General features: G+C 37.5%; 1 protein-coding gene across 6 annotated transcripts in view; it reads right to left on the reverse strand.

The window, feature by feature from the left end:
- The window catches only part of KIAA1328 (KIAA1328 ortholog), a 360,132-nt gene that overhangs the window by 319,240 nt on the left and 16,609 nt on the right, over positions 1-24,283 (reverse strand). For all 6 annotated transcript variants that reach the window (XM_055324146.1, XM_055324144.1, XM_055324147.1 and 3 more), the window contains one exon: positions 15,220-15,314. In XM_055324146.1, coding sequence (XP_055180121.1) covers positions 15,220-15,314 — 95 coding nt within the window. The remainder of the gene's footprint in view (positions 1-15,219; positions 15,315-24,283) is intronic.

A 24,283-nucleotide genomic window follows, 5' to 3' on the forward strand; every position in this document is an offset into this window, starting at 1 on the left:
GGCTCCCGTCAAAGCATGGAGCCTGCTTCTCCCTCTGCCTGTGTCTCTGCCTCTCTCTCTCTCTCTCACTGTGTGCCTATCATGAATGAATAAAAATTAAAATAAAATAAAATAAAATAAAATAAAATAAAATAAAATAAAATTTCTTAAAAAAAAAAAGGAAGGATAAATTCAAGGCAAGACTATCAAACCAAAATGAGTCAAGATTCCATAATTCCAAAGATTCTCAAGCTCTCCACATAGCAAATATGGTAAAAGTAAGATGTGTCTTCAGAATAAATTTCAAATCCAGGACGTTACCAGGAAAAACAAGCTCTAGAGATAAAGCCAAGGGTGTAACTTGTTAATAAGACCTTAGAAAGATCAAAGTTGATGCCACAACATAGTCCTACAATAGGCACTGTGAAGGGATTAATGGTGAGTCTCATTAATCTCTCTTTCAAACAATACAGCCTCTAGTAAAAAACAAAAACAAAAACCCAGGGCCTCTAGTATTTTAAATAGCTAAAATTTTGTGATATTAGGCAGCCATAGATAATACAGATTTTAACCTATTCATTATTTTAAATTCCTCATCATACAATTCCAACTGTATCTGCTTCTGTTGCTTTGTCTCTGCATATTTTCCCTTGACTTTTCAAATGCTCATAATTGTATTGATATCTGGATATCCTGGGTAGGACAATAGAGACCAAGGCAAATAATCTCTCTACTTGGAAATGGGCAGATCTTTCCTTTGGTTTTTAGTGCAGAATTGTGTTTATCTCAGAAGTTAGGCAGGTCTGATGTTTACTGTTGCTATGACTACCCTCAGTGTACTAGAGGCTTCAAATTCCTCTAGCCATAACTTCTCTTCATACGGGACTACATGCTTTTCTCAATTTCTTCTGTACCCTCAGCTCTCTATCTTCCCTCCTAGACTATTTGTCTCTTTTGAGTTTCTCACCGGTATTCAACTGTTACTTTTATTAGACATTGGTTAGCCTGGGGTGGAAATCTGGGTTGGGGTGGTGTTATCCGTTGTTCTAATTAGATCTGTGCTAATAAAAATCTGTATGCTTCGATTTTAAAGTGCTCCTCTCTCTCCTATATACTGTAGCTCTGGAACTGCAGTTTCTGGGATGTAATACTGCTTTCCCTTAGGTTATTTTCTGCCCCCTCCCCCCCACCCCAGCTTCAGCGGTTTTTACCAGTGCCCAAAGGGCAATACAGTTTATGGTACCCTTTCTTCCTGACCTTATGGTTTTTGTTACATAGGAGAGATACAGGAGAAAGATCCAGGTCATATTTGTGCCCTTTCCATAGCAACCACTGTTCCCCTCTTCCAAGCCTACAGCAAGAGAAATGATTTAGCAGGGCTCTCATGAAGTGGGGCTTATGGAGAAAAAGCTTGCAAGAGGGTTGGAGCTGCATTTTTAACTGCTGCTCCAGAGGGCTCCCCACTCTCTCTTGTCCACATTTGGCCTCCACCAATTATTTACCTTTTGCAACTGAAATGTCCTTACCCACTTCCAACTATGTCCACCCCAGGTAAGCTAGTGCTCACACCTCAACTTTCCCTGCAGGTACATGTCTCTCCTAAGATTTCAAGTTATGATCACTTTGTGAATTGAACTCCGATTGTTTCAAGGAATGTCGTGAGCTTGCAGTTTGTTTCACTTTTCTACCTTCCTTCCTTCATTTATTTATAAGGTTGGGAGCCACATCTTCTGCAGTCACTTAGACTTACCTATAATTATTTGCACATAATTCATTGTTTTTGCTCTTATTAAAATAATTTAGGGATGCCTGGGTAGTTCAGTTGGTTAAGTGACTGACTTGATTTCTGCTGGGGTCATGGTCTGAGCAGTCATAGGACTGAGCTGGCATCAAGCTTTACACTCAGCTTGGAGTCTGTCCCTTTCCCTCTCCCTTCTGCCCCTCTTCTGGAGCATATTCTCTCTCTCTCTCTCTCTCTCTCTCTCTCTCTCGCTCTCGCTCTCTGCCTCTCTAATTAATTAATTCTAATTAATTCAACTGGAGGCAAGTAGACTGAGGTGGCTTTAGTGCCTTAGCAGCCTAAGGAAGCAAACCAATACTTAGTACCTATAATGCCTCAAGATTAAGAAATTAAAACCTAAGAACAATCGATCACCAAGAGCCACCTAGCCATTCCCATAGAAGGTAATGACTTACACTACAGCCAGACAAATACTTTCCTTGCTTTGCTTCCATCTTTTCTCCATAATAGTCTCTCCCTTAGCTCTTGGAGTGTTGCTAATCACTTCTGGTTCTTGGTTGCCTGATTTGAATGGATTTTTGCTCAAATTGAGTCTTAAAAAATGTAATATGCCTCAGTTTATATTTTAACACTCTTAACATGCCCTCCCAATTTTCAAAGTCAGAACAATTTTAATAACTAAATGACAATAGTTTTATATCATAACTCACACAGCCATATATTTATTAATGTTAAAAGATAAACTGAGGCATATTACATCATGCCATGCATAAGGGGGTAAAATGCTATAGAAAAATTAACCTATTTTAGGAAGCAGTATCTAGCCAGAAAAAAAAAAAAGACGTCGAGTGCATGCTAATCACTTAAAATTATTCCTTGAATTGTACAGCTCAGAATAGACAACCTGAAAATGAATTCTGTCATACTGACTGTTCTACAGTGTCAAGATACACTAAAGTTCAAAGGATGTTTTTCTACCTAAAGCAAGTTAAAAATTCCTTATGTTTTCTTGAAATTTATTGTATAATCTATTACAAATACTATTTACGCAAAAAAAAAAAAAAACCCAAGGCTTCAAATGGGAAGGCAAAAATAAGTCACTGAAAAGTTAAAGTCTAACTTCCTTATTGTACTGCAATGTACATTTAATTATGACCAAAAAATTATGATTAGTTTAAAAAATAAAAAGACCAGAATAAATATAAAATAATAATGATCTACTCATTTTACAATGGGAAACTAATGGTGTTACAGTTTCTATTTTTCTTCTGAGAAATGGCAAGTAGAAATAGCAAACTGTCCTCTGGGAAAAATCAAAGTATCTGAGCCTAAAAAAGAACTCTGTCCTCAAATGAGTTAGTGCACAAGTATTCACTGGGGAACCATGCATTATTTGACACTGAAGGCATAGGACATGAAATAGTGGGGTGTTTTTAGGCATCTTGGAACATGGCTCATATACATCAAAAACTGCAATTGTGGCCAAGATTATTTCTAAACTTTTTTTTTCCTTCAAAGGCTAAGCTATAGTAGAGTTCATGCATTAGTTTATGGTACCCCTCCCATCTTAAAAAGTCTCAGTAAAAAAATGCAAATCCATATATAAAGAACTGTCCCCATCTTTCAGCATGAACTACAATATTTTGCAAAGCCATTCATTTTTCAAGTGCCCCAAAATGACACTCCTTTTCCCATCTATGCAAACAATTCATTAATTTTACTATAAAAGACTTTCTGAGGTCACTTAATTCAGCAATATTAAACCAAAAAAATTCTATCTTGATACCTCCTAGAAAGATCAATCAATATTCCACTTATCCTTCTGCAAATGTAAATCAATGCTGGACACCTCAGGGAAACCCCTTCATTTACTTGAAACCCATATATCAAGTCATGTCTTACACTCTCTTCCACAAGCTAAATAATTCATAATACTCGTAATTTATCTTTGTGGCATCTATTCTCCATTAGCTTGTAAATTTTGATTTGTATATGTACTCTTTTATCAGTGTACTTAACACAAGTGAAAAAGTTTCCTGTACATTACAGATTATCAAGGAGGAATCTAAAGATTAAAAATTCATACCAGGTTTGCTTGTTTTTGTTTAAATTTATTTATTTTCTTGCCAAATAGTACAATGTTGCTTGCATGTGTTCAAGTTAAATTTAACTATGAACCATGCACTTTTCTTTATGTACTGGGCCTAACCAGTAAGTCTTTCTCTAAAATGAATTTCTAATTTATTTTTATCCTTGGGCATATAATAACCTGTGCTTGTCACTAGTGTCATTTATCCTGTCTGAATGAAGTCATTTTCCAACCTATTATGCCAATTCTGAATTTTATTTATATCTTTTATTAACATTTATTCTTGTTTAGAAATACCAATAAATCTTATAGGCATCTTTTTGATACACAAATCTTTTTCATATGTAGCACCAACAAAGATATTGACTATAAAGGACCTCACAGCTAGATTCGTAATGGATCCCTCCAAGATACAGATAAGTCAGTCCTGGAATTTAGATAAATAGAGTTTTCCCACTAACATTTTTATTTTATTTTATTTTTTTATTGGTGTTCAATTTGCCAACATATAGAATAACACCCAGTGCTCATCCCATCAAGTGCCCCCTTCAGTGCCTGTCACCCAGTCACCCCCACCCTCCGCCCACCTCCCCACCCACTAACATTTTTAAAGGCACATCCATGTTTTTATTAAAAAAAAAAAAAGCCTATGCTTTTTTTTTTAAAGCCTATGCTTTTTAAAAGGTGCTTTTTACCTCAAAGGCACCATTTAAAAGAAGCTACAGTTATCACTTTACCTTTATTTGCATGTCACCTTATAATTGAAAAAAATGCTATTTATTTTATATATTTTGCTGAGAGCTATTGACCATGATTGAAATATACTTGTTAAAGGTCAGTCTTAGGTGCTGAGTACTCTCAGTAACTTCTCCCCTAAAATAATATTAATAGACCTGCATATCTGAAATTCTTTAGAAGTATGATATACTTAAATAGTCAAATGACTACATAAGGTTTTCAAAATCTGAAACTTTCGGGGATCCCTGAGTGGCTCAGCAGGTTTAGCGCCTGCCTTTGGCCCAGGGCATGATCCTGGAGTGCCAAGATCAAGTCCCGAGTCAGGCTCCCTGCATGGAGCCTGCTTCTCCCTCTGCCTGTGTCTCTGCCTCTCTCGCTCTCTCTCTCTCATGAATAAATAAATAAAATCTAAAAAAAAAAAAATCCTGAAACTTTCTGCATTTGATTTGAACTTTATCAAAACTGAAACAATTTTCTTTATTTATACCTAATTTTTACTGGAAAGCCTTGAATTAAAACAAGTTTTAAAACTTCAGCCTCCTAATAATCCCCTATTAATGCCTGTTTTTCCACCATTAATACTTTTAAAATTATTCTCTACTTATTCAAGTCTATTAGTTTAAAAAGTCATGAACCAGGCAAAGTAGGCAGAACACAAAATTAACAGTATTTTATTTTACACGTTTTGGAAAGCAAAGTATACAAATTTAAAAAGTGTGTTTACCAATGAACAAGGAAATATATCTAACTATCCTTTACTGAAAGAGAAATTTTTTTCTTTTCTGAACTGAAAGTTGAGCTTTCATCTCTTCTTTTTCTTCTTCATTTTCTACTTTCCTTCTTCCTGAACAATTAAGTTCTAAAATCTTGACGTGGGGTAGAATCAGAATCAGATGGAGATCAGAAGGGCAAATGCACAAGGTTTGCCCAGTAAGATGTCAGTAGCCAAGCAGGATGAAAAGGGCATCAACACATGGCAGGTAGCCCAGCATGGGTGTCACAGTCTCAGTGAAATGAGAGGAGTATCCATGTGGAAGAGTTGCCTAAGATGGATTTAAAGCCTAAGCACTGGAGGTGGGTATTCTTGTAAGGGGGTAGGAATGACCCAGCATGGAGATTCAGAGCCCAAGTATGGTGAGGGTAAGAAGGGTCTATGCAGAGGTTGAGAGTAGGTGCTAGCATAGAAGAGCCCACAAACAGTGATGAGAACACATACAAACAGTTAACCTCTAGCAGGTTATCAGGGCCCAAGAAGATGAGGAAGACATATATTCAGAGTATCAGAGCTCAAGCAAAATGAAAAGGGTTATTCTCAAGAAGGGGCAGGCTGGTAGTGCCAGAGCCTGAGGGTGAATGAGGAAGGTTTCAACACTTGGGAGAGGACCAATGTGGAGGTCAGAGCCAGTGAAGAATGAGGAGAACATAACTGCAAAAGGGTAGCCTGGTGTGGGTGTCAAAGCCTAAGCAGATGAAACATGATATTCAAGTAGTGGGGGCAGCTCAACATAAAGAGAACAGAGTGGAGTGAGGAGGACATTCAAGCAGAGTATGGCCTCAACTGGTGTGCTGAAATATAAGCAGAGAGAAGAGGGCAATAGTCAACCAATAACCACACCATCAAATACATAACACAAAAATGACAAGACTAAAAGTAAAATATGTAAGTTTCCAATCACAGCATGACCTCCTTTTACCTTTTTTTTTTTTTAGATGAATAGATTCATCTATGCATAAGACACAGAGAAAAAGAGAGAGGCAGAGACACAGGCAGAGGGAGAAGCAGGCCCCACACAGGGAACCCGATGTGGGACTCAATCTCAGGACTCCAGGATCACACCCTGGGCTAAAGGCAGGTGCCAAACCGTGGAGCCACCCAGGGATTCCCTTTTACCTTAATAACCACTTTTAAAGGCCCCACCCTCAAATACAGTCACACTCTGAGGAACTGGGAGTTAGCATTTCATATGACTTTGGTGGGGTCACAATTTAGCACATGACAAGCACATAATGCATATATGTTGGCTTTTAGAGACTCAATTTAAATTAAAAAGCACAAAGATAGAAAGCTAAAATATAGAAAAAGATATATCATGCAAATATCAATAAAAGAGTAACCAAAAGAGAGTTGGGTTAGTTGTACTAATAGATTTCAAAACAAAAATGTTACAAGATGAAGAGATGTTATATATTGTTAAAAGGGTTAATTCTTCTAGAATATATTAAAATTAGAAAAATAAACCCACCAAACAACAGTCTCTAAAGAAGCACTGACAAACTGAGAAGAAATATAGTTCAATATATTTCAATAACCAACTATCAATAACAAATAGAACATTTAGATGCAAGATCACCAATAAAAAAGGAAGGACTTGAACAACATTATAAGCCTTATAGACTTAAGACTTATATAGAACCAAACAGCTGAATCAACATTCTTCTCCAGTGCACATGGAACATTCTCCAGGATAAATCATGTATTAACTCACAAAACAATTCTCAATATATTTAAAGAGACTGAAAGCATGCAAAGTCTCTTTTCCACTGCAACAGAATAAAGCTCAAAATCAATACGGGAAAGAAAAGTAGAAAATTCATAAATACATGGAAATCAACAAACTCAAAAAAATGGATCAAAGAAAAAAATCAAGGAAAATTAGAAAGTACTTAAGATGAATGAGATCAGGGATCCCTGGGTGGCGCAGCAGTTTGGCGCCTGCCTTTGGCCCAGGGCCCGATCCTGGAGACCTGGGATCGAATCCCACATCAGGCTCCTGGTGCATGGGGCCTGCTTCTCCCTCTGGCTGTGTCTCTGCCTCTCTCTCTCTCTCTCTCTCTCTCTGTGTGACTATCATAAATAAAAAATTAAAAAAAAATGAATGAGATCAAACCTACGATCAAACAACTTATCAAAACCTATGGGGTACAGCTAAAGCAGTACTCATAGGGATGTTTATGGCATAAATGCAAAAATTAGAAACCAAGAGAGATTTCAAGTCAGTAACTAAATTTACAACTTAACGACTATAAACTAAAACCCAAATCTTGCAAAAGGAAGAAAATAATAAGGAGCAAAGATAAATGAAACAGACAATAGAAAGACAATAGAGAATCTAGAAAATCAAAAGTTAGCTTGTTGAAAACATCAACAAAATTTAAAAATCTTTAGCTTCGACTGATAAATGAAAGATGATGTAAATAAAATTGGAAATGAAAGTAGGGACATTACTACTAACTATACACAAATAAAAAGGATTTTAAGAGAATAGCACAAAAACTTGTATGTCTTATACATTGGTAAACCTATATGAAATAAACACTCCTAAAAGCACAAAAATTATCAACACTGTCTCAAGAACAAATGGAAAAATCTAAATAGATCTATAACAAGTAAGAATATTTCAACAGTAATCAAGAACTGCCCTACAAAGACAATCTAAGAACCAGATATTTAATGGATGAATTCTACCAAATATTTATTTTTCTACCGAATATTTAAAGAAGAATTAACACCAATCATTTGCGAACTCTTCCAAAGAACATAAGAAAAGGGAATACTCCCTAACTCATCCTATAAGGCCAGTAGTACCTGCCTTAAGCCATGCAAAGAAACTATGAAAAAAAATAATAAAACTATAGATCAAGATCCCTTATGAATATAGATTCAAAAATCCTCAAAAAAAAATTGCCAGCAAACCAATTCAAAAATGTATTAAAAGGGATTATAAAACACGACCAATTGGTATTTATCCCAAAAATGTCAGGGTGGTTTAACATAAGAAAATCAATCAACACAAATTTAGCAAACAAATCAACAAAAATATGTGATCATATCAACTAACACAGAAAAAGCTTTTGAAAAAATTCCCAATGCTCCAACTAGGAATAAAAGGAAACTTGCTTAACATGGTAAAGGAATTTATGAAAAACTCACAGCTGAGATCTTATCTTACTGATAAACTGAAAGCTTTCCCACTAAGTTCAGGAACAAGACAAGGATGCCTGCTTCTACCACTTCATTCAGCAATGTACTGGAACTTCAAGCCAGAGGAAAAAGAAATAAGAGGTATCCAAACTGGAAAAGAAGTAGAACCATCTCTGCAGATGACATGATTCTATATATAGAAAATCCATGAAGAATCCACAAAAAACTATTAGAGCCAATAAACAAATGTAACAAAGTATCAGGGTACAAGATTAATATACAAAAATATTCCGTATTTCTAGACACTAGCAATAAATAATCTGAAAAGAATTAAGAAGACAATTCTTGGGACACTTGGGATAGAGTCTCACATTGGGCTGCCTGAGAGGAGCCTGCTTCTCCCTCTGCTGTGTCTCTGCCTCTCTCTCCCTGTGTCTCTCATGAATAAATAAATAAAATCTGAAAGAAAGAAACAAACAATTCTATGGGGTGCCTGGGTGGTTCATTCGGTTAAGCATCTGCCTTTAGCTCAGGTGATCCCTGGGTCCTGGGGTTGAGCCCTGCATCAGGTTCCCTGCTCAGTGAGGAGTTCTGCTTCTCTCCATCCCTCTGCCTCTCCCCCAGCTCATGCGTGCAATCTCCCTGTCTCCCTCTCTGTCAAATAAATAAATTATTTTTTTAAGATTTTATTTATTTATTCATGAGAGAGAGAGAGAGGTAGAGACAGGCAGAGGGAGAAGCAGGCTCCATGCAGGGAGCCCAACGTGGGACTCAATCCCGGGACTCTAGGATCATGCCCTGGGCTGAAGGCAGGTGCCAAACCACTGAACCACCCAGGGATCCCACAAATAAATAAATTCTTAAAAAAGAAAATAATTCTATTTACAGGAACACCAAAAAGAAAATTCTGGGAAAAAATTTAAAAGTGAAAGACTTGTACATTGAAATGTAGCTAAAATAAATTAAAGACCTAAATACTAAAAGACATTTCATGTTTGTGGTCCGTAACACTTAATACTATTAATATGGCAATATTCCCCAAAGTGATCTACATATTTAATGTAATCTATCAAAATCTCAACTGGTTTTTTTTTCAGAGGCAGAAAAGCTGATCTTATAATTCATATGGAATTGCAAGAGACACTGAACAGCTCATACAATCTTTCAAAAGGAAGAACAAAGTTAAAGGTGTTGTATTTCATGCTTGCTGCAAAGATACATTAATCAAAACAATGTGGTATTGGTATTAGAAAAGACATACAGATCAATGAAAAAAAGTACTGAGACTCCTGAAATAAATTCATATACTTCTGGTCAATTTTTGACAACGGTACCAAGACCATTAAATGGGAAAAGAACAGTCTCTTCAACAAATAATGCTGGGACAAATGAATTTCCACATGCAAAAAACTGAGTGGATAAAGAAACTGTCGTATTATCCATACAATAAGATATTTTTCAGCCAACCTTGAAAATATTATACTAAGTGAAAGCCAGGTAGAAGAAGCTATGAACTATATGATTCCAATTACATGAAATACTGAGAGTGAGCAAATGGATACAGGAAAAAAATAAATTAGTTATCATCAGGGGCTGGGAGTAAAAGGAGAATGGGAAGCAACTGCTTAATGAGTAGTTTCCTTTGGGGTGAAAATGTTCTGGAACTAAATGCATTACTATATGCAACATTCTTGTATATGAAATGTCATTAGTATTCAATTTTATATTCTAGGTATTTTATTGTATTATGGTATAATGTGCAATGATTCCTCTTATATGAGGTACTAGAAAAGTAAAATTCACAGATGGAGAAAGGAGAATGGTGATTATCAGGGGTTGATGGAGAGCGAACGGAGAGTTTTAGTTTTGGACGATGAAGAGTTCTGGAGACTGGCTGAACAACAATGTGAATGCATTTAACACTACTGATCTATTCACTTAAAAATGATTAAGATGGGGGCAGCCCGGGTGGTTAAGTGGTTTAGCGCCGCCTTCAACCCAGGGTGTGATCCTGGAGACCGGGGATGGAGTCCCACATCTGCCTCCCGGTATGAGGCCTGCTTCTCCGCCTCTCTGCCTCTCTGTCTCTCTCTCTTGAATAAATAAATGCTTTTAAAAAATGATTAAGATGATAAATTATATGTTATATGTATTTTACAATTTAAAAAATAAACTAAAAGATGCAAAAAGATAGTTCATGAATACCACAAGTATTTTTCATGAAACCAAAATCTTTGACAAACATATTAGCTCAAACTCAGCAACGTATTAACAACAAAAACCAAAACCACCATACCCAAGTGGGGTTAAGCTAGGAATACAAGGTAAATTAAACATTCAAAAACCAATCAATATAATTTACTACATTAACAGAGAAAAAACCAAATCATATTACTAGCACAATAAAGAAAAATCATTTACAAAGTTCTACTCCTATTTATGATTTAAATAAACAACTCTCAGCAAACTAGGAACAAAAATAAATTTCCTTGACTTGATAAAGACGTCTACAAACAACCTTCAGCTTACATTATACTTAATGGTGAAAGACTCAATATCAGGAACAGGAAGGCAAAGATATCCACTTTAGTTCAACTTTGTAGCAGAAGTCCTAGCCAATGCAAAAGGGCAAGAAAAAGGAACAAAGTATCTGCAAATTGGAAAGGGAAAAATAAAATTTTATTTGTAGTTGACATGATTATTACTGTATACTGAAAATCCAGAGTATTCAGCCAAAAAAAACTATTATAGTAAGTGAATTTAAAAAGTTTGAGATCAAGCCAATATTAAAAAAACAATTCTGTTTTATCATATGAAAAATGAAATAAAATAAAAAATTAAATGTATAGTAAAAATTGTAAATTATGCCACTTACAAGAGTATCAAAAACATAAAATACTTAAGGGCAATATATGTGCTATTTTATAGCCTGTGCCATGAAAACTACAAATCATTACAGAAAAAAAATTTAAGATAATCTAAATAAATGGAGAAACATGACATAACACCAATTGAAAGACTCAATAATGTGAAATGTCAATATTCCTCAAGCTGATTTACAAATTCAGTACATCCCAAACAAAATTCTAGGAGGCGACTTTCCTTTAAAAATTAACAAGCTGATGCTAAAATTTATAGTGAAATGTAAAGAACCTCAAAAAGCCTAAACAGTTTTCAAAAAGAGCAAATGAGGCTTACCTGATTTCAAAAGACTTAGTGTAAAACTACAGTAATCAAGTCAGTTTGGTATTGGCCAAAGGGCAACACAAAGATCACTGTAATGGAATGAAATACCCAGGGAAAGGGATGCATGTATGGTCAGTTTTTGATAAGGAGAAGGAGGTAATTCTGCATTAACGGTAGTCTTTTCTAACAAAGGAAAAATAGATTTGCTACCTTGGGATAGGCAAGACTTTTTAGATAGAACACCAAAGACATGAACAACAAAAAAATCAATGCATTGAAGTTCAGCAAAATAACAAATCTTGCTTTACAAAATAAACATTAAGATAATTAAAGTAAGGTTGGGGGGAAAAAACCATAATATCCATATGTTTGACAACTTGCATCCCGAGTATATAAAGAACACCTCAATTTCAAGAAGAGAAAGGAACAGGTCAAAAAAAACAGGCAAAAAAATTTAACAGACACTTAAAAGAATAGCCAAGGATCCCATTCATCTTAGGGAAACACAAATTAATTCCACAAGGAGGTATCACCATGCTGATTAGAATGACTAAAATTTTTAAAAATGACAATATCTACAGTTAGTGAATATGCTGAACGATGGAATTTTCATCAGTTGTTAGTGGAAGTGTGAAATAATACAACCACATCAGGAAACAGTTTGGCAATTTCTTATAAAGTTAAGTATAGATTTAATTTAGAACTGAGTAATTCTATACTTTAGGCAGAAGAAAAAATACATCATATCCACACAAATACTTGTACATGAATACTATTAAAGCTTTATTCATAAAGGGCAAAAACTAAAACAACCCAAACATCCATTTAACAGATGAAGAAACAAACTAAAGTACAAGCAAACAATGGAGTACTAATCAATAATTTAAAAAATGAACTACTCCTACACACAACAAACTGAAAAAAAAAATCTCAAAAACATTACTCCCTGAAGTCAGATACAAAAAGACAAATATTCTGTTTCATTTATAAGAAAGATCTAAAATAGTCAAATTCACGGAACACACAGAATAGTGGTTACCAAGGACTCCGGAGGAAGGGAGAATGAGGAGTTATTTTTAGTGTATATAGAGTTTCAATGATGAAAAAGTTCTGGAAGTGAATTGCGGCAATGTTTGTAAAACAATATGAATGTACTTAATACCACTGAACTGTATACTTAAAAATGGTTAAGATGGTAAATTTTATGTTATATATATATTTTACCACACACAAAATCATTTTCTGAGGGAAAAAAGCCAGACTGAAGAGAGTATGTACTATGGGCCATTTACATGGCATGTCAGAATATGTAAACCAAGAAATAATGACAGAAATCACATGAATGGCTGTCCAGGATGGAGAAGAGAGGAAGGAACTGATTGTAAAAGATCTCAACAGAACTTTTTAAAGTGACCTTACATTTGCCGAAACTCACTGAAGTATATACTTAAAATGCAAACATATATTTAAAAATATATGCATATATAAAACTATTGCATGTAAACTGTAATTCTATATATTTTAAATAAATAAGCTTGAAGAGAGAATGAAATGCAACAGAGTAGAAAATAAAACTACAGACTCTTTCTAGGAATAAGGTTATGTTGTGGTGTACAAAGTAGTAGCTGGAAAAAAATATGTGGTCCAAGGAATATTTCTCAAGATAAAAGAGAAATGACTGTATTCAATGACAACAGGAAACCAGTTATTTGAAACCAGGGTGAAATCCAGAGGTAAAAAAAACATAAAGGCTAGGAATGTTTTGTTGCCATTGTTTGAGGCATATGGAATTTTGTTCTCTACTTCTCCACTTCAATAAAAATGAGTCTTGTTAAAAAAAAAAAAAAGAAGGAAGAAATTGGGTTTGGTAAGAAGAAGCACAATAAAGTAGACTGAAATAGCCAATATCCAACAGAGGAAACTTAGCAAACTCAAGAAACGAACAAAGTATGCATTATTCCCATATATCTGCATATTAATAGTAAAGTAATAATCGAGTTTCTAGCAATATCAGCAAATTTATACTAATACTAATCTTACTAACCTTATAGTAACAACCTGACTCTCCAGCAAGAAACTAGCATTTTGCTAAGAAAGCAGAAGGTTGCTGAAACCAAAACAATATGCTCTAGTATTTCAGGTATCCTCCAAGCCTTGTAACTGAAATAAAATAGATGAGTTAGGACAGCAATGGCAAAGTCAAACCAATGGTAATAGTTTTTCAATGCCATCAAGCATATGTAAGGATATCCACACCATCTACTTGGTAAAAAGCCTTGTGAGAAAATCATCTTTAAATACAGAGGGTAAAATGTTTTCCCAGTACAAAAAACACTATTTGAAGTGAATGAAAAGTCTACTTCAGAGACTAGAACAGCCAAAGAATTCTAGAGAATGAAATTACTGCTCCTCTCAGGTGGCATATCAAATTCAGACTAAGGCATGTACTTTTAAATAGTCATAACGTATATCCTAACCATCAAAACATCATTGTTGTCATCTTTTAAAAAAATTCTATGATTTAGTAAGGCAATTTTTTTTTTAATTTTTATTTATTTATGATAGTCACACAGAGAGAGAGAGAGGCAGAGACATAGGCAGAGGGAGAAGCAGGCTCCATGCACCGGGAGCCCGACGTGGGATTCGATCCCGAGTCACCAGGATCACGCCCTGGGCCAAAGGCAGGCGCCAAACTGCTGCGCCACCCAGGGATCCCTAGTAAGGCAATTTTTTAACTTCAATCTTTTTATAAAAGCTTCTACAAACATTATTTTAAGGTCTTGACATGAAATACATTTTGAAACACTTCATATAGTTATTTTCAATTAAAAATAAAGAAAAGACCTACTATCTCTAAATATGCAATTCAATGACAAAAACTAGTACTATTTTAATCAACTTTTAAGTACGGCCTTTCCTTAATTTTGACTTTTACAACTTATATTAATACATTCCTCTATAGACATCTTCATCTATTAAGTATTTTAAGACCCTAAAACTGGAAGTAACATGGACAAAAAAATTACTCCAAGATATATGCTTCATATACATCATTAATAAACTGGAACAGTACAACCAAGTAACTATGAACTTATCATTCTCAAAATTCAAAATCCCTTCTTTTGAATCCTGAAAGCATCAGTTAGCAAAATTACGAAAGACATTCTTGTGATGGACTACAGTAAAATGAATGTTCCCTTCTGTTTGGGTCTACAACAAAACCAAAGGTAATTGCTAGGACCATAGTTACAACATATGAACCTACACTGACAGCAGAGCTAAGCTTCTACATTTTCCCTTTCGTTAGAGGACTGCTTCACATATGTGCACCAATTAACTGGAGAAATTAAATAAACAAGAAAATGTGAAATGGAAGTGGTTTGTTCTGGTGTTTCTTTCTTTTTTTCTACTTTTCTTTTTTTGGGGCCACAGAATACTTTTTTCTAAAAGTCTCTGCTTCCAGAAGATCAATGACACAATGACATCAAAACATAGTAACGTCTATTTTTAAAAATTGTTATATCTCTTATGTAATAATACATTTCATATAAGATTTTATCTCACCTGGCCAGTTCTTTAATTAAATTTGCAATGCGTCTTTTGTCTTCCAGACATAAATCCTTCAATGATGCACTCTTTATTCCTCCTCTGCAGAAATTCTAATACAAAACAAAAGAAGCTTTTGGTTAACTTTTGCTAAAAACAACTTTTTAAGACTTTTTGAGAAATCTCTTAAAATTAATACAGGAGGGGGGCTCCTGGTTGGCTCAATCAGTTAAGCATCTTCCTTTAGCTCAAGTTATGATCCCGGGGTCCTGGAATCAAGCCCTGCATTGGGGTCCCTGCTCAGCGAGGAACCTGCTTCTCCCTCTCCTCCCTGCTTGTGCTCTCTCTCTCTCTTTCTGTCTTTTTCTCTCTCAAATAAATAAATAAAATCTTAAAAACAAAATTAGTACAGGAGTTAAAATTTCTCAGAGATCTTTTCTCTGTTGGAACACTCTTTACCTGTTTCATTCAAAACCCTACCATGATTTCAAAATAGGCTAAGGAACTGTCTGTCCAGCAGGAGACATCATAAAACTTACATAGAGAAACACATAGAGAAATTTTCATAAAGAACACAAAAGGCAGAAATGTCCCCACTTAAATACAAGAGAATATTAAGGAAACAACTCTCCCTTGGTGATTATCACAAACAAACACCTAATAGAAGATACTAAGAACTTTTCCTATGCTATACAGGCCCCAGGGTGCTTAAAAGTACATGAAGGTTGGCAGGAGAGGCACTGGTTTCTATGTTCTTGATATATCCTAAAGTTCATTCCAATCGGTACTAGATCAAAGAAAGAGTAATATCAGCCAACACATGACTAATGTTTACTGCATGTCAGAAACATTTTAAGTACTTTATACCTACTAACCCATCTCATCTTTACAACAAGGCTATTAAGTAGGTATTATTTCTATTTACAGTGAGGGTACATCTTGCCTGGGATTACAGCAGTTAAAGTAGCAGAATCAAGACTCAAACACAAGTTTCAGAGTATGTGCTCTCAACCACTGAACTATCTCATCTCTTGTGTTATAAAAAGTTCTCCTACTACTTGAACTTCATTAAGAAGGGTCTTTAGAGGAGGGGCAAGATGGCGGAAGAGTAGGGTCCCCAAATCACCTGTCCCCAACAAATTACCTAGATAACCTTCAAATCATCCTGAAAATCTACGAATTCGGCCTGAGATTTAAAGAGAGACCAGCTGGAATGCTACAGTGAGAGGAGTTCGCGCTTCTATCAAGGTAGGAAGACGGGGAAAAAGAAATAAAGAAACAAAAGGCCTCCGAGGGGGAGGGGCCCCGCGAGGAGCCCGGCTGAGGCCGGGGCGAGTGTCCCCAGGACGGGAGAGCCCCGACCCGGAGGAGCAGGAGCTGCACCATCCTTCCCGGGGGAAAGGGGCTCGCAGGGAGTTAGAGCAGGACCCAGGAGGGCGGGGATGCCCTCAGGCTCCCTGGGACACTAACAGACACCTGCGAGCGCAGGGGAGTGCTCCGAGCTCCCTAAGGGCTGCAGCACACACCTGAGCAGTTCGGAGGGGCTCGAGGGGCTCGGGAGCGGCTCCAGGGAGGGAGCTGCGGGGCGGGAGCGCAAATCCAACAGTGCAGGCCCCGGAGCACAGGGCGCCGGGACACAGCCCAGGATCCGGCCTCCCCCCGGGACAGGCAGAGGCCGGGAGGGCCCAGGACAGCAAGGACGCTCCTGTCCCGAGCTGAGCAGATCAGCAGCCCGCCCCGGAGCCTCCAGGCCCTGCAAACGGAGAGCCGAGAGCCCCGAGCCCCATAGTTCCTGCGGAGGCTGAATCCAGACTTCCAGAGTTGCCATAGCAACTGCAACTGTTCCTCCTGAGACCTCACGGGGTAAACAACCCCCGCTGAGCCCTGCAGCAGGCAGGGGCAGAGCAGCTCCCCCAAGTGCTAACACCTGAAAATCAGCGCAACAGGCCCCTCCCCCAGAAGACCAGCTGGACGGACCAGTTCCAGGGGAAGTCAAGGGACTTAAAGTCTACAGAAATACTCCCCCGTGTTTTTTTTTCTTTTTTTCTTCTCTTTTTGATTTCTGATTGCTTCCCCCACCCCCTTTTTTTTCACCTTTCTTTCTTTTTCTTTCCCTTTTTCTTCTCTTCTTTCCTTTTTCTTTTCTTTTTTCTTTTTCTCTTTTCTTTCCTTCTCTCTCTTTCTCTCCTTTTCCCAATACAACTTGTTTTTGGCAACTCCGCACTGAGCAAAATGACTAGAAGGAAAACCTCACCTCAAAAGAAAGAATCAGAAACAGCCCTCTCTCCCACAGAGCTACAAAATCTGGATTACAATTCAATGTCAGAAAGCCAATTCAGAAGCACTATTATACAGCTACTGGTGGCTCTAGAAAAAAGCATTAAGGACTCAAGAGACTTCATGACTGCAGAATTTAGATCCAATCAGGCAGAAATTAAAAATCAACTGAATGAGATGCAATCCAAACTAGAAGTCCTAACGACGAGGGTTAACGAGGTGGAAGAACGAGTGAGTGACATAGAAGACAAGTTAATGGCAAAGAGGGAAACTGAGGAAAAAAGAGACAAACAATTAAAGGACCATGAAGACAGATTAAGGGAATTAAATGACAGCCTAAGGAAGAAAAACCTACGTTTAATTGGGGTTCCCGAGGGCGCCGAAAGGGACAGAGGGCCAGAATATGTATTTGAACAAATCCTAGCTGAAAACTTCCCCAATCTGGGAAGGGAAACAGGCATTCAGATCCAGGAAATAGAGAGATCCCCCCCCCTAAAATCAATAAAAACCGTTCAACACCTCGACATCTAATAGTGAAGCTTGCAAATTCCAAAGATAAAGAGAAGATCCTTAAAGCAGCAAGAGACAAGAAGTCCCTGACTTTCATGGGGAGGAATATTAGGGTAACAGCAGACCTCTCCACAGAGACCTGGCAGGCCAGAAAGGGCTGGCAGGATATATTCAGGGTCCTAAATGAGAAGAACCTGCAACCAAGAATACTTTATCCAGCAAGGCTCTCATTCAAAATGGAAGGAGAGATAAAGAGCTTCCAAGACAGGCAGGAACTGAAAGAATATGTGACCTCCAAACCAGCTCTGCAAGAAATTTTAAGGGGGACTCTTAAAACTCCCCTTTAAGAAGTTGTTCAGTGGAACAATCCACAAAAACAAGGACTAAATAGATATCATGATGACACTAAACTCATATCTGTCAATAGTAACTCTGAACGTGAACGGGCTTAATGACCCCATCAAAAGGCGCAGGGCTTCAGACTGGATAAAAAAGCAGGACCCATCTATTTGCTGTCTACAAGAGACTCATTTTAGACAGAAGGACACCTACAACCTGAAAATAAAAGGTTGGAGAATCATTTACCATTCAAATGGTTCTCAAAAGAAAGCAGGGGTAGCCATCCTTATATCAGATAAACTAAAATTCACTCCGAAGACAGTAGTGAGAGACGAAGAGGGACACTATATCATACTTAAGGGATCTATACAACAAGAGGACTTAACAATCCTCAATATATATGCCCCGAATGTGGGAGCTGCCAAATACTTAAACGAATTATTAACCAAAGTGAAGAAATACTTAGATAATAATACACTTATACTTGGTGACTTCAATCTAGCTCTCTCTACCCTTGATAGGTCTTCTAAACACAACATCTCCAAAGAAACGAGAGCTTTAAATGATACACTGGACCAGATAGATTTCACAGATATCTACAGAACTTTACATCCAAACTCAACTGAATACACATTCTTCTCAAGTGCACATGGAAATTTTTCCAGAATGGACCACATACTGGGTCACAAATCGGGTCTGAACCGATACCAAAAGATTGGGATCGTCCCCTGCATATTCTCAGACCATAACGCCTTGATATTAGAACTCAATCACAAGAAGAAGTTTGGAAGGACCTCAAACACGTGGAGGTTAAGGACCATCCTGCTAAAAGATGAAAGGGTCAACCAGGAAATTAAGGAAGAATTAAAAAGATTCATGGAAACTAATGAGAATGAAGATACAACCGTTCAAAATCTTTGGGATGCAGCAAAAGCAGTCCTGAGGGGGAAATACATCGCAATACAAGCATCCATTCAAAAACTGGAAAGAACTCAAATACAAAAGCTAACCTTACACATAAAGGAGCTAGAGAAGAAGCAGCAAATCGACCCGACGCCCAGCAGAAGAAGAGAGTTAATTAAAATTCGAGCAGAACTCAACGAAATTGAGACCAGAAGAACTGGAACAGATCAATAGAACCAGGAGTTGGTTCTTTGAAAGAATTAATAAGATAGATAAACCATTAGCCAACCTTATTAAAAAGAAGAGAGAGAAGACTCAAATTAATAAAATCATGAATGAGAAAGGAGAGATCACTACCAACACCAAGGAAATACAAACGATTTTAAAAACATATTATGAACAGCTCTACGCCAATAAATTAGGCAATCTAGAAGAAATGGACGCATTCCTGGAAAGCCACAAACTACCAAAACTGGAGCAGGAAGAAATAGAAAACCTGAACAGGCCAATAACCAGGGAGGAAATTGAAGCAGTCATCAAAAACCTCCCAAGACACAAGAGTCCAGGGCCAGATGGCTTCCCAGGGGAATTCTATCAAACGTTTAAAGAAGAAATCATACCTGTTCTACTAAAGCTGTTTGGAAAGATAGAAAGAGATGGAGTACTTCCAAATTCATTCTATGAGGCCAGCATCACCTTAATTCCAAAACCAGACAAAGACCCCACCAAAAAGGAGAATTACAGACCAATATCCCTGATGAACATGGATGCAAAAATTCTCAACAAGATACTAGCCAATAGGATCCAACAACACATTAAGAAAATTATTCACCATGACCAAGTAGGATTTATCCCGGGGACACAAGGCTGGTTCAACACTCATAAAACAATCAATGTGATTCATCATATCAGCAAGAGAAAAACCAAGAACCATAGGATCCTCTCATTAGATGCAGAGAAAGCATTTGACAAAATACAGCATCCATTCCTGATCAAAACTCTTCAGAGTGTAGGGATAGAGGGAACTTTCCTCGATATCTTAAAAGCCATCTACGAAAAGCCCACAGCAAATATCATTCTCAATGGGGAAGCACTGGGAGCCTTTCCCCTAAGATCAGGAACCAGACAGGGATGTCCACTCTCACCACTGCTATTCAACATAGTATTGGAAGTCCTAGCCTCAGCAATCAGACAACAAAAAGACATTAAAGGCATTCAAATTGGCAAAGAAGAAGTCAAACTCTCCCTCTTCGCCGATGACATGATACTCTACATAGAAAACCCAAAAGCCTCCACCCCAAGATTGCTAGAACTCATACAGCAATTTGGTAGCGTGGCAGGATACAAAATCAATGCCCAGAAATCAATGGCATTCCTATACACTAACAATGAGACTGAAGAAAGAGAAATTAAGGAGTCAATCCCATTTACAATTCACCCAAAAGCATAAGATACCTAGGAATAAACCTAACCAAAGAGGTAAAGGATCTATACCCTAAAAACTATAGAACACTTCTGAAAGAAATTGAGGAAGACACAAAGAGATGGAAAAATATTCCATGCTCATGGATTGGCAGAGTTAATATTGTGAAAATGTCAATGTTACCCAGGGCAATTTACACGTTCAATGCAATCCCTATCAAAATACCATGGACTTTCTTCAGAGACTTACAACAAATTATTTTAAGATTTGTGTGGAATCAGAAAAGACCCCGAATAGCCAGGGGAATTTTAAAAAAGAAAACCATAGCTGGGGGCATCACAATGCCAGATTTCAGGTTGTACTACAAAGCTGTGGTCATCAAGACAGTGTGGTACTGGCACAAAAACAGACACATAGACCAATGGAACAGAATAGAGAACCCAGAAATGGACCCTGAACTTTATGGTCAACTAATATTCGACAAAGGAGGAAAGACGATCCACTGGAAGAAAGACAGTCTCTTCAATAAATGGTGCTGGGAAAATTGGTCATCCACATGCAGAAGAATGAAACTAGACCACTCTCTTGCACCATACACAAAGATAAACTCAAAATGGATGAAAGATTTAAATGTGAGACAAGACTCCATCAAAATCCTAGAGGAGAACACAGGCAACACCCTTTTTGAACTTGGCCACAGTAACTTCTTGCAAGATACATCCACGAAAGCAAAAGAAACAAAAGCAAAAATGAACTATTGGGACTTCATCAAGATAAGAAGCTTTTGCACAGCAAAGGATACAGTCAACAAAACTCAAAGACAACCTACAGAATGGGAGAAGATATTTGCAAATAACATATCAGATAAAGGGCTAGTTTCCAAAATCTATAAAGAACTTATTAAACTCAACACCAAAGAAACAAACAATCCAATCATGAAATGTGCAAAAGACATGAAGAGAAAACTCACAGAGGAAGACATAGACATGGCCAACATGCACATGAGAAAATGCTCTGCATCACTTGCCATCAGGGAAATACAAATCAAAACCACAATGAGATACCACCTCACACCAGTGAGAATGGGGAAAATTAACAAGGCAGGAAACCACAAATGTTGGAGAGGATGCGGAGAAAAGGGAACCCTCTTACACTGTTGGTGGGAGTGTGAACTGGTGCAGCCACTCTGGAAAACTGTGTGGAGGTTCCTCAAAGAATTAAAAATAGACCTGCCCTACGACCCAGCAATTGCACTGTTAGGGATTTACCCCAAAGATTCAGATGCAATGAAACGCCGGGACACCTGCACCCCGATGTTTCTAGCAGCCATGTCCACAATAGCCAAACTGTGGAAGGAGCCTCGGTGCCCATCGAAAGATGAATGGATAAAGAAGATGTGGTTTATGTATACAATGGAATATTACTCAGCCATTAGAAACGACAAATACCCACCATTTGCTTCAACGTGGATGGAACTGGAGGGTATTATGCTGAGTGAAGTAAGTCAATCGGAGAAGGACAAACAGTGTATGTTCTCATTCATTTGGGGAATATGAATAATAGTGAAGGGGAATATAAGGGAAGGGAGAAGAAATGTGTGGGAGATATCAGAAAGGGACACAGAACATAAAGACTTCTAACTCTGGGAAATGAACTAGGGGTGGTGGAAGGGGAGGAGGGCGGGGGTGGGGGTGAATGGGTGACGGGCACGGAGGGGGACACTTGACGGGATAAGCACTGGGTGTTATTCTGTATGTTGGTAAATTGAACACCAATAAAAATTAATTTATAAAATAAAATAAAATAAAATAAAAATAAAAAAAATAAAAAAGAAAAGACCTTAAAAAAAAAAAAAAGAAGGGTCTTTAAAGAGATGCCTGGGTGGTTCAGCGGTTGAGTGTCTGCCTTTGGCTCAGGGCGTGATCCCAGGTTCCAGGATCGAGTCCTGCATTGGGCTCCTTGCGGGGAGCCTGCTTCTCCCTCTGCCTGTCTCTCTCTCTGTGTCTCTTGAATAAATAAATAAAATCTTTAACAAAAAAAAAAAAAAAAAAGAAGGTCTTTAAAGCAATGAAACTCAGGGAGTCACAGGAAAACTAGAAGTAACATGTAAATGGAAAGAACCCTTGGCATCTGTACAACCACAAAATAGGTTAGTCCAAATTCTTCAGGTAGCCAAGGACAATCCAAGACCTCTAAAATGAGTCCTGCAAATACTGATAGCCAAAGATGGGAAAGACAGGGGAGAAAAAGGAAATGGAAAAAAGGAGATGGTAAAAAAATAAAACAAGTTTGATTTTGGATATGGTCAACTTAAGATGCCAGAAAGATAGCCATATGGAAATGTTCTGGCAGGAAGTTGGAAGTGTGGGTCTAGCTCTCAAGTCAGAGTAAAACATAAAGATTTAAACTTCAACCATAAAGTATTATGGATGATATTTAGATTTTTATTATTTTCTTTATACTTCTGTTTTAGTTTTTTTAAGAAATTAGTTTTTAAAGATCATCTATGAATCCAAGATAATAAATTAAAATTGGTATTTGAAAGGACAAGAAGAGAATCAGAAGGATATAATATTGTGGCAGAAAAAAATTTTTCAAAAAGAGTACAGGGTTAACAGTGTTAATGATCAAAAAAGCTACACAGAATGTGGAAAGAAGTCATTCAATTTGGCAATGGGAAAAGTTGCTGAAAACACATGAGAAGACATGTGAGTGGTGGTGCAGCGAGTAAAAGAACAAGAGAAACTCTTGCACATGAGCAAGAATTTCAGCAGCATTATGTTTAACGGAACATCCTTGAAAATACAAATGTTTGTCAATTAGAGAATAAACTATAGCATATTTACACAATGGAATTCTGTAGGAACTGGTTGTTATGCTATTTAGTGACTCTCATCTTCAAACCTACCCTTCTGAGCCCTCGGGTGTGGTGCTGTGGCTCAGACCCTAGAAAAGTAACTTCTCCTTTGCCAGATGACTCTGTTAAAATCTGCCAATAGGACGAACTAGAGGGAGACCAGAGGTTTAAAAGAAAAGACACAGTCCTTCCTCTTCACATCTTGTTCCCACTAGTGTCACCTCTGCCAGAGTGTGCCCTGGCAAGGACAGTTGATTCCTGTTTGCAATTTTCCCAGCCTTGGCAGAACCAGGCTTTAGCATCTCTCCTTGGGACAGCAATATCAGTTAGGCTGGTTCCCAATCAGCAGCAGTCCAAGTTCCAGCTGTAAAGGGCCTCTCCTCCAAGCTTCTAAGTTTTAATAAATCCAATTTGCTCTGGCTGTCTTCCTAGTCCCAGAGATGGGAGTTGTTTCTTGAAGTTACCACCTATCATGATATCTTAGTGTTCTTTTTCTTTCTTTTTTTTAATAATAAAATTTATTTTTTATTGGTGTTCAATTTGCCAACATACAGAATAACACCCAGTGCTCATCCTGTCAAGTGCCCCCCTCAGTGCCCGTCACCCATTCACCCCCACTTCCCACCCTCCTCCCTTTCCACCACCCCTAGTTCGTTTCCCAGAGTTAGGAGTCTTTATGTTCTGTCTCCCTTTCTGATATTTCCCACACATTTCTTCTCCCTTCCCTTATATTCCCTTTCGCTATTATTTATATTCCCCAAATGAATGAGAAC

This window comes from Nyctereutes procyonoides, unplaced genomic scaffold (genome assembly GCF_905146905.1).
Source record: "Nyctereutes procyonoides isolate TBG_1078 unplaced genomic scaffold, NYPRO_anot_genome, whole genome shotgun sequence".
NCBI classification, from domain to species: domain Eukaryota; kingdom Metazoa; phylum Chordata; class Mammalia; order Carnivora; family Canidae; genus Nyctereutes; species Nyctereutes procyonoides.